The 11780-nt window shown below is 37.5% G+C and overlaps 1 protein-coding gene across 2 annotated transcripts; it reads right to left on the reverse strand.

The window, feature by feature from the left end:
• Positions 1–6197: 6197 nt before the first annotated feature.
• On the reverse strand, positions 6198–10243 carry LOC121760624 (protein IQ-DOMAIN 5-like). 2 transcript variants are annotated; one of them, XM_042156270.1, is made up of 7 exons: positions 10045–10243; positions 9290–9398; positions 8373–8630; positions 8050–8277; positions 7824–7937; positions 6709–7222; positions 6198–6638 (listed from the first exon to the last, which is right to left on the reverse strand). In XM_042156270.1, the coding sequence occupies exons 2-7, from the start codon at positions 9371–9373 to the stop codon at positions 6490–6492; spliced, it is 1347 nt and encodes a 448-aa protein (XP_042012204.1). In that variant the 5' UTR covers positions 9374–9398; positions 10045–10243; the 3' UTR covers positions 6198–6489. The 2 variants fall into 2 exon arrangements, with proteins under 2 accessions (XP_042012204.1, XP_042012199.1); XM_042156265.1 differs by having other exon boundaries at positions 9290–9384; positions 10045–10242.
• Between the last annotated feature and the right edge of the window lie 1537 nt (positions 10244–11780).

An 11780-nucleotide genomic window follows, 5' to 3' on the forward strand; every position in this document is an offset into this window, starting at 1 on the left:
GGCGACAGATGCGCCACCAATAATGATCGTCGGATTGGTTCGTGCCAACCTTCGGATCTTCGGAGATTGACAAGAACGCTTTGAACAATTGCTCCATCTCCGCCGGAGTGTACGGTGTGCGGACACCGCGAGTAGGAGGAGTCGGAGTTTGGGAGGCGCCGCTCGACCTCGCTCTAGGCTCGAGTGTCCACCCGTATTGCCCTTCGGGGATATCTTGGTCGTCGATCGGGTAAGGCCGGTAGCCACCCGGAACTTCTGAACCTAGGGTTTGAGGAGGGGCCGAATATTCCATTTCCGGACTAGGAAACGGTTGTGAACCGAACCACTCGGGGTTCCAACCGTGGGAGCCGGGGGGTGATCGCCGTGGCCGGACATTGTTATGTTGTAGGAGTGGAAGAAAGATTGAGAATTGAGAATGAAAATGAGAGAATGTAGATGAGAATTGTGTAGTGTGGTGTGAATTTTTTGGTGCGAAAGTAGAGGTATTTATAGATGAAAATGTGTATTTTGGGGGGGGGGGGGGGAATTGAAAAATAAATTAAAAGTGGGTAGAAAACGGATATAATTTTTTGGGAAGCGGGAAAATATTTTTTTTTTATTTTTAATCGAATTTTTTAATTAAATTCCGATTTAAAAAAAAATAAATAAAATCAAATTGCCAACGGCTATGCCGTTGGCCAATCACCGCCTGCCACGTATGCTGCTCGCTGGCACGGACGTGCTCGATGCATCGAGCAGCGCCGTGCCAGCGGTAAGAGCGCAGTAGCGGACAGCGGTGCCGCGCCGCTGGCACGGACGGACGGCGAGCTGTACACGGACGTGCTCGATGCATCGAGCAGCGCCGTGTCAGCGGCGGACAGCGGTGCTGCGCCGCTGGCACGGACAGACGGACGAGCTGCAGCTCGCCGATGTGGATGCTCTAAAGCTTGGTAAGCCTAGATATTAATTTTATTTTCCATACAAACTTATTGTAGTATATCTAACTGGTAATACGAAATTAATGTGTTGTGAATAAATTTTCATACAAGTGAATGATCTGTAAAATCAGAAAATTCAATGATGATTGATGGGGCTCGAATACAAGAATCAAGTTTGAGCATTTGGGTTTGATTTTAATAATTTTGGGTTCATCATTTTGAAAGAGAAACATATGGTTATCATTTATCAAGGCAGATGAAATTAATTTTGTTCAGTAGATTCCATTCTACTTGAAGGAAAACGTGAATTCAGTTACCAAAGTGGCATAGTACAAGAAACAAGTTGTTCATTTTGTCCTTACCATTTTCGATTCGTTATTTTTGTTAAATTTACACCAGCTTTGATTATTAGTAGTACCACTCTTATATGTCATTTTGGGGTTTTGACAGCAGGTTTATTCTTTTCACATCGATTTCGTTTGTAAATAAGAAGGGCTTGTTTTATTTGAGCCTTGGAACATAGATAACTGTTGAACAATAAAAAAAAGCTTATTTTACTAGAGGTATTTATTTGTCATTATTAATAAAATACTAGTAGTTTTATATACTAAATTGACAGGAGTCTCTCTTTTCACAACTGGATGGCCTAAAACTTAAACCTTCCCAACCTCGACAGAAGCAGCTGATTGCCATGTATGAGGAGCGAAGAAGGGGCAGGAGCTTTCCCACCGGTGGTGATCAACGTCAAAGGTTCGCCAGAGAGAGAGTGGCGGATGACAATTGAGAGTGTGAAGTATGAACAGACATCACCAAACCGAACCGGCCAGGCTGAACTGGCCCGGAACCGTCACCGGAACCGCCGGTTCCGACGGGCCGGTTCAGGTTCCAATTTTTGGCGAACCGTAACCGGCGGTTCGGAACCGCCAGTTCGGCGGTTTCCGACACAATTTCAGGCCTACTCCCTAGCCTTTTCAGAAACCACTCCTGCGGCCGCCGGTTTTGACTAAAACCGTGGACGGAAACCGGCGGTTCCACCGATAAAACCGGCGGTTCCACCGAAAACCGGCGGTTCCGGCGACAAAACCGCCGGTTTCCTGCCGCATTTTTCAAAATTTGAAATTTCAAACGGTCCTCAAAACCGCCGGTTCCACCGAAAACCGGCGGTTTCGCCGTGATTTTTGAAAATTTGATTTTTTTTATTTTTTTTAATCACAATTTTCCCCTTTAAATACCTCCCTCCTCTTCATTTCTAATTACCCAATTCTTGTGTTAATAAGAATTTCTCTCTCAATCTCAATTTCTCTATTCTCCATCCTCATTCTCTCAAGTTGTTTACGTTATTTGCGCTCATAATTTACTCACGTTGTTCTTGTTCACGTTATCATATTCACATAAACACTACTCTCTATTATCTACTTCCAATTTCCATAATATCATGTCTTCATCTCGTCGTGGTGGTGATCGGGGCAAGGGAATTGCCCAAGATCAAAGTGACTCTCGTCGTCGTCGTACCCCTACTAGAGCACAAGTTGCGGAGGAGGTGGGAAGGCGAGCCGCTCTTCGAGTACAAGTAAGTTCTAAACTTCTAAGTTTTAATATGTTTTATGTTATATGTTATAAGTTTTAATATGTTAGTAAGTTTTAATATGTTTTAAGTTTTAATATGTTAGTAAGTTTTAATATGTTTTAATATGTTATATGTTAGTAAGTTTTAATATGTTAGTAAGTTTTATGTTAGTAAGTTTTAATATGTTATATGTTTTAATATGTTATAAGTTTTAATATGTTTTAATATGTTATATGTTAGTAAGTTTTAATATGTTATATGTTATAAGTTTTAATATGTTTTACAATTATGTTAGTATTATATGTTTTAATGTGTTTTATTTATATGTTAGTAATAAATTTGTTTGTATTAAATATGTTTTATGTTATATGTTATATGTTAGTAAGTTTTAATATGTTATAAGTTTTAATAAGTTATATGTTATAAGTTTACAATTATGTTAGTATTAATTTCATTTATATTAAATTTCTCTATATGTTAGTATTAATTTCATTTATATTAAATATGTGTCTATGGACTATGTGTTTTACTTTTATGTTAGTATTTTTACTTAGTCGTATAATTCTTGTCGGGGGAAGAAGATCGAAATGCGGCCTTGTTACTTGCCCTCGGCGACGACGACCAACAAGGGGGCATTCACATTCGGCTTCGCGGTTCGAGTATGATGTGAATCTATCGTCGGACGAAGGCGATGATGGATCGCATCAATTCCCCCCTTCTAGCACCGGCGACGTAGGCGAAAATGATGATGAGGAGGCCGATGCTCCTCCTCCTTCCGCAGGACGACAAAAGAAGAAGATGCCTCCCAAGTTGAAATCCGATATCTTCACCAAACATTACAAGAAGGTACCGCTTGTAATTTCAAATCCTAATGATCCGACCACTACTACCGTGGAGACAGGTGAGTTCAAAGCATATTGCAATTATTGCGATAAAGTCTATCCATTTGGAGTCGGTGGTGGATATGGTACTCTCTATCGCCATTTGAAGTCAAAACACCCCGTGGAATATGGGCATACTAAGTCCCAAAGCCAAATCAACTTCCCTTCCGGCTCATCGTCTCAAACAGGTACGCCTCTATTTAAATATGACCCCAAAAATGTTACCGATACTATGGTAAGATGGGCGGCAATGAAACATTTGCCGTTCAATTTTTTTAATGACAGAAAATATGAAATGACTATGCAACAAACTTTTAATGTTGCTGCAAAAAGAATTCCCCCCTATACTGCTCAAAGATCTAACAACCGGCAGTATTTTGATAAAAAAAAATGGAAATTGCAAAGTTTCTATCCACCTTGGGGCACAAAGTTAATATTTGCTCCGATGTGTGGACGAATTCTTTCCAACGAAATTCTTACATGGGTATTTCTTGTCATTTTATAGACAATAGTTGGTCTTTAAATAAACGTTTGATTGGTTTTAGACAATTTCCTTCCCCACACACCGCACAAGCAATTGCTTCTTTAATTATTCAAGTTTTGAATGAGTATGAGTTATGCATCAAGATATTTTCGGTTGGTTTTGATAACGCAATCTCCAACACCGCAAGTATATCCGATTTAATTGCGGCTTGCTCCCCGGTGATAAGTGGTAAGTATTTTCATCAACGATGTATTTGTCATATTTTAAACTTATGTGTACAAGATGCTTTGTCTTTATGGCAAATACATATTCAACCTATTACTACAGCTGTATCCTTGATCCACTGGAAGCCTCAAATTGGCAAGGCGTGGAAGAAGTATTGCCACTCGAAGAAAATAAGGTACACAAAGTTTACTTTAGACGTGTCTACTAGATGGAACTCTACGTATGACATGTTGCAATCTACATTAGAGCATATAGAATATTTAGTTGATTTTTATAGAACTTACCCTGTTGATGATTTATATCTAACATCTTCTTGTTGGGAACAAAGCATAAGTTTATTTAAATTATTCAAAGGTTTTCGAAATGCCACTATGGAGTTATCGGGTGTGTATTATTGCACATCCGTTCGTGTTTTAGAACATTGCATGATCATATCACTTGGTTTTAAAACTGCAATGAAAAATTCCACAAACAATCTTGAGCTAATGTGTGTTTTATATTACATGGTTGAAAAATGGCTCAAGTATTTCAATGAGATCCCAACGGTTTTTTTGCATGCCAAAGTTTTGGATCCAAAGTGGAAACTAGTTGGTACTTTCAAAATTTTAGAATTTTATTACAACAATTTAGCTTCTATTGATCTTGAACCACTCCGAGCTTTGCAAACTGACGAGGACGACGACAACTACATAAACCTTGCCCAAACATTCCAAATAAACCTCCCCCACATCCCAAGCCTCCAAAGAAATTTCGAGTTCGACTTACGGGCTCTCTTTCACGATTACGAAGCCAAGTACAACACTACCCACCAAGTTCGACCTAGACCCCCCGTCAAACACATAACTTTGGCTTCTTCCAAGTTGATGACCCCGACGCCCAATCCCAATTGGCGGACCTATATGGCTTCAGCAGCGGAGGAAGGACGGCACATTCGGTAAGTGAGTTAGATTTATATTTTGACTCACACTTTTCATTCAATGAGGAAGAAGGAGGTCCCGTTCCCCAACAAATCGACGTCCTAGATTGGTGGGGATCACACGAGAAAGATTTTCCCATCCTTGCATCAATGGCCAAGGAGATCTTTTCGGTTCCTGCTTCCACTGTCGCCGTCGAGTCCGCCTTTAGTGTTGGAGGCAACGTCTTGGACGACAGAAGAAGTAGACTCACCGGGCAAAACATGGAAGCCACCATGTTACTTGATGATTGGTGCTCCGCCGAAATTAGAGACCAAGAACCGGATTGGGACAATCAAGTAGTACAACCCGACCAAGACTACTTCCCCGACGAAGAAGAGTAGGCGCCAATTCCTCCGATCAAGCCAAATAGGTAAGCAATGTAAGAGAACTACGTGGACTTTGATTCCAAAATGCAATTGAGCATTGAGGATACGTAGGCATCTCAACTTATATTTCAACTTAAATTTTATATTTAAGTTTAAATTTAAGTTGAGCTCAAGTCCTTTTCCTTTATTTCTTTTTTCTCCCCTTTATTTCGAATATGTAATTTTGTAAATTGTAATGAAGACTTTAAGTCTTTTGTAATTTATAATTTTGAAGTTGTAATTTCTAATTTCTATGTTGTAATTCGTAAATTTTAACTTGTAATTTGTAATTTTGAAGTTGTAATTTGTATCAATAAAATTACATTTGTACATCGCTTCATTCTAATTTTATTTACGCAAGTTGTTTTTTTACATTTTTAACTTGAATTACAATTTACAATGTAAAAAAAAAATATCGGATAAACCACCGAACCGCCCGAACCGGCCCGGAACCGGATAACTACCGACGGTTCAGCCGGTTCAAGTGAACCGCCGGTTCACGGTTCATGAACCGGAACCGTGAGGTCTTGGCCGGGCCGGTTCAGGTTCCACCAATTCTTGAACCGGAACCGCCAGTTTCGAACCGTGAACCGCCGGTTCACGAACCGTGGTGACGTCTAAGTATGAAGAAGTTCATTTCATTAAAAATCAAAAAAATCAGAGGTTTTGGATCAAAACTGGTGCCTCTTGGATAAAATGAACTAGGGGTTCCAAAACCGATCTCCAGGTAGTTAACAGAAATTAATTCCATGAAATTTGGAAGGCATAAACGAGCTTTATGCACATGTGAAAACCCCACACGAAAGACAAAATCGAGGGATAAAATAGTGGAAATGATATACAACTTACAACATATACATGAATCTCAAGGCAAGCCAGCAATCATTCTAACGATAAAAACGAGCAACCAAACATACAGCTACCACAAACCCAACAGCTCTAAACATTGCTAATTAACCAATAAATACAATCATTTTTCACTAAACAGTCGCACTCCAATTCTTATTTTTGCAACATCCCCCTCACTTATCACAAGCAATGTGCTCGTTACATACAATCTACAGCAGCCGCTGCTCGAGGAACTTGTGCCATTCCTAATGATAACTTTGTCGCCTAAGTTTAGATGACTTGGCATCAAGCCCATTCGACTTGACTTTGTCCTTACCAGGGTTTGTGGCACTAGGAGACCTTCTAACACTAGTTTTATTGAGTGGTTTTACAGGTTGAGATGCATGACCCAGTCCTGTTGACATTAGATTGCACATAAAGAAACAGTTCAAAAACCTAATGGAGAGAGAGGGAGAGGGACTGACCACTGGCTGGCAGAGACAACCGCTTCTTTCCTTGTCCATCTGTGAGAGTGGACCTCTCTTTAGGATTACTCTGTGATCTTGAAACAACATTAAGCGATGAGGTGGCTTCCTCAACCAAGTCTTCAACAACTGCATTAGGCATGGGCGAAAGTGAGATGGGTGTTTCTTGCACATTGACTGACTTGTTGGGTGAAGAACTGCAGCCTTCGGAATTGGAAGCAGCCCTCTTCTCATTGAAGACATTGGTGTTATTACTAGAACGTGAAGGAATCTTCCCATTTGCAATATTCAATGTGGGTCTCTTTCCTGCGGAATTGAATTGAGTTGCAGACACATTATTCAAATCGACTGGTCCATCCTCACTGATTTTGACACCATCTTTGGGATTAATATCTAGAAACCGGTTTTCCCATGGGCGCACGGCCATCCATCTCTCTAACCAGTTCCAGCCCCAGTTGCTTTTATCAGGTTCAAAGCCAGAAGGTGTAAACTGCTGTCTTGACCCGGCTTGCCACTGCATGACAGTACTTCAAATTAACGCATGCCAAAATAGCTTTAGCTATAAGCTAAAAACAAATTCATGTCCAGAAATGCTTGCTTCATTATATAGTCAAGAAATCATTATGACAAACTAGGAAAAGTGTACTTCATTGTTTTATCATATCCTTCAGATATAAAATCTACTACTAAGTTTAATTACAATATTTGACAAAAAGAATCTTTTTATCTTAAAACAAGAAAATACAATCACTTCTTCAGTTCCCTGCTTTACAAACGAAAATCTGGATCTTCTTCTGGATTCTGGACAAGAGGACCAAGAAGGCATACTAAACCACATATGCTTGTACTGAATCATAGGTAGCATCCCTTAATCCTCCTTTCTTTTATTCTTTTACTTTAATTTTTAGAAAACTCACATGTTTACAGAAAAGTAAAGAGATATAAACAACAGTATTTAGAAAAGGAATACCAAGAAAGAATTGGTGTGACATGCTGAAGTTATTCTCTTCTTTGTTAGTATCATATCCAATTATGTCTCCATTATGTAATGCATGCATTATGTTTTTTCAGTAAATGGTCAAATTGCATGCAAACTGAGAACAATAGAACGTTACCTGGTTAGCTAAAGCATAGGCCATAGCTCTTTCACGTTTAGCAGCTGCTTCCTTCCTTTTCAACAATTTGGCTTGAATTTCTTCAACAGATCCAACACTATCACACCACCCTTCCTAGTTTATGGTCAAAAGATGAAGAGAAATTTTAAGCAAGGGGTTCTTGAAAAAGAAATGCAGTAGTGAGTTAGCTAACAAAAATAATTATTTTTATATGGAGCTAGATTACTTCAATTTCTTTAACATGAGCCTCGTGTTCAAGTTGTTGCTGAAGTTTCTGCTGTACTGTCTGAGTCTCTAATGCGATTCGAACACGCCTAGCTCGGACACGAGCTTGAACTCTAACTAAAGCTTGCATGCATCGGAGAGTTATGGCAGCTTGCTTTCTTACAGCATGACCTCTGACAAGAGCTTGAAGTCTCACTAATCCTTTTAAAGCGCGCAAAGCTCTTCTTGCCTGATAGACAAAAACAATAGTTTGCCAAATGAATATGAGGATATATAACTGCTAGAGAGAAAACAAAGATTGGACATGCATCGCTGCTCAATTACCAGAAATCCTCGAAACGCTGTCTGGATACGTATCGCTGCCCATTCTTCTCTCATATTCTGTTGAATTTGAGGCACATTTTGAACCTGAAGTGAAGTAGAAGGGGAGCTAGCTGGTTCTGAGACTGATTGGAAATTTGCAGCTTTGGATTCATAATTTGCTGTTACCCCATTTTGATTGAACTCATTTTCAAGTACACGGTTATCAATCTCAACAGAGTGCTTTCTTCGGTGACGACTCTTGCCAGTGCTCCCAGATTTCTGTATGTTTGAAAATTTCTACCATTAGAAACGAGATCCACATATAACTATTTTAAACAGCCAAAAGAAATTAAGAGGTCTATGCATAAAGATACAACCTAACACTCATTCATTCAAGAATGGAAAATTGCAATGACACATATGGATCAAATATATTGAAGAACTTATGTAGTTATGTGCAAAACTATGCGGCTATGCATATATACATACAAACAAAAATATGTTTACGGAGATTAGTTGAACTAGATAGATGCTGCTTCTGAGGAAAGGTAGGAGTACATGCGATTGAATTAGAAAGCAGGTGGCTTTTAAAATGGCTAGAGAAGGTAGAAAGAGAAAATGATGAGGAGAAGAGAAAGTCAATGGTTCTGACTGAACAAGAAGCTTTTATCTGATCAAGGCAGTCAATGTATGAATCTTTTTTCCAACACGAACAGGACCCAAGAAGTTTCTGATGCAAAAACCGTATTAACAATATAGCATAATGAAGTTAACATCAAGTATTAAATACATCAACTAAAGTTTCCCCACTAATTGGCAGTGAGATTGTCCTCGTGCAACTTCGCCCTAGACCTCTCTAATTTGCTAAAAATATCAAGAATCCAGAAAACAAACAAAGAGAATTCAGAAAATTCAAAGAGTATCAGGATCATCACTACATTTTCATCCGTCTCAAAAGAGTGTGATTTGTCGGATTTCTTTGAACCAAGCAATGCTTTGAGCCATTTCTTTGATGCGCCCATTTATGTCAGTCCTGGTACAAGGAAGCTAAAAAAAGATCAAAATTTGGCACATTCATGAAACCCACTTCTCTATCTTCTCATTAGACGAAACAATGTAAGGAATGTAACAACCTTAAGCAACACCGCCAAAAACTTACACTATTTATGCGCAACTCATATCTCTAATAATTTTGACTGCGGCATCGCCTTAACCATAGAAATAAGCAGAAAATTTTCCCACGGCAACAAATACAGAATTTACAGATTTCATCAAATTCTCTTAACGCACCAAACCAGTGTATAAGGATTGTAAAATGACCAAAACACCAAACAGATAGAAAACTTATTTTTGGTAACTCGGCTTATAATTCGATAAAGAAAAACCGAAAAGTTTCCATATTTCAAACCTGAAAACAAGTATAAACACGATAAATCCAATGCCTTCTTTCCTTTTTCGGCCTCAAATTAGGAGAAAAAACCAATATCATATCCATCAAAACTCAAAAGACCAAAACAACAGTACCCCGTAACTAATTCACTTATACTATCTTTCAGTACAATCCTTACAGCGCCGAAAAAAGCAGCTCCCCAATCAAAACTAACCACGAAAGGTGCTACATTTCCAACTACGAGTACTCGGAGAGTGAATCGAAGTCAAGCACGACGAAATTGAGAGGGGGGAGAGAATTTACCTCTGTAACGAAGCTTGGAATCGGACAGGAGTTGGAATTTATGAGAAATTAGAGAGAAACATGAAGAAGTGAAGGGTGAATCGACAGATCTGAAATCCAAATTTGGAAGTGATACAGTTTCATCGGTGCTGAGTCTAACTCACCCGAGTTTACTGTTTACTCTCCTTTTTGCCTCTAAACTAAGTTGAGGGCTTCTCTTCTGCCCTTTTTCGTCATTTCAGCTCAATATTACTATTATTATTTTAGTAGTATTAGTATTTTATTTGGAAAAGAAGACATTTTGGTATGATTGATTGGCATTGGGCTTTTGGCACGTAGGGAAACATTAAATCACTTTTTGGCCTTAATTTTTGGGATTACTGTGCTTGATTGATGGCTAATATATTTTCACCTAGTATTTTATTGTTGCCATTTTTCTGAGAGTCAGTGTTCCATTGTTTTGTACTTCCTACTTTAATTTTCGAAAATTTTAGATTTAAATGTTTATGAATTTGGTATATTTGAAATCTGATCATGTTTGACGAAATTCATCATAAACGCGTAATGTTGTAATTGCAAAATTATAGAGTGATCGTGATTTATAATCATGAAAGAGAGGAGGAAGAAAATGGTGAAAGTGATGATGGGTAGCAAGATGGGGTGAATTATTAAATGGAAACAAGTCTAGAGGATGAAATTTTATTTTGTATTTTAATGATGTGATGATGATTTGAAAATGAAATGACATAAGAGAGCAAAGAGGCCATGCTGGATTTTATAAGTCCCGACAATTGCAATTGTACGCTGGCGACAGAGTGCATGTACTGACTAACCCAATTTTGATTTTTCAAGTTTTGAAATTTTAATCTTGGTCTGTGTTTTATTTGAATTATATTTATTCTTATTATGCTGTGATATGTACATAGTACTTGCATATATAATTGATTTTTTTTAATATTTTATATTGAAAATTGATTTATAAATATGAATATATTTAAATTAATTTACACGATCATTTTGCAATAGTTAGGAAAAAAATGAAATTTTAACTTAAGTATTTGCATACTTACTTATTTAAGAAAAAAATATTTTTTTCTAATTATTATATAATTAATTTAAATGAAGTTCGAAATCATTTTAAAATTAGACATAAAGTTTCCATCTCCTTTCTTTCTTACTGCTACATAAACAAAAAACAAAACTAATTTATAATTCAATTAAATTTATAGCAATATATGTATATTTATTTTTATTTTTATTTTTATTTAAATTAATTTAACAGCACACACTTGATGGATCAAAAATCTTTTTTTTTTGTTACAAGACACAATTCAAAAAGTAATTATAATTTGAATCAGTTTAACTGCACACACTTGATAGAACATTGAACATTTTTTTAACAAGGACACAATCCTAAAAGTAATTGGGTTTATCCAATGTCAAATTCAAGATATTATTTTTGAGGAACAAACTTAACAAAATTGAAAAATTTGAGGAAAAATGAGATTTTTTTTAAAATATATATGTATAATGTATAATTTCTTAAATCAGTATCAGACACATTGGAGCATGGGGTCCTTGGACCCCAACTATTTATATACTGTACTATCTATTTTTATACTATCTCCATATTTGAAATATACTAGAAATATCTGAAACGGCACGAGTTTTAATGCATAAGACCATCTCCAAGGGTACACTAAAACCTAAAATGAGATAGATAATTAGCTCCACTAGTACTAAAAAACCACTCCCAT

Source organism: Salvia splendens, chromosome 2 (assembly GCF_004379255.2).
Source record: "Salvia splendens isolate huo1 chromosome 2, SspV2, whole genome shotgun sequence".
Classification (NCBI taxonomy): Eukaryota; Viridiplantae; Streptophyta; class Magnoliopsida; order Lamiales; family Lamiaceae; genus Salvia; species Salvia splendens.

What these genes read in the sequence shown, in the direction of transcription:
- LOC121760624 (XM_042156270.1), bottom strand. Translation starts at nt 9,373, where the DNA reads ATGGGCGCATCAAAGAAATGGCTCAAAGCATTGCTTGGTTCAAAGAAA. An exon ending in CAGCGTTTCGAGGATTTCTG is followed by an intron (nt 8,278 to 8,372) that starts GTAATTGAGCAG and finishes TTTGTCTATCAG; the next exon opens with GCAAGAAGAGCTTTGCGCGC. An exon ending in CTCATGTTAAAGAAATTGAA is followed by an intron (nt 7,938 to 8,049) that starts GTAATCTAGCTC and finishes ACCATAAACTAG; the next exon opens with GAAGGGTGGTGTGATAGTGT.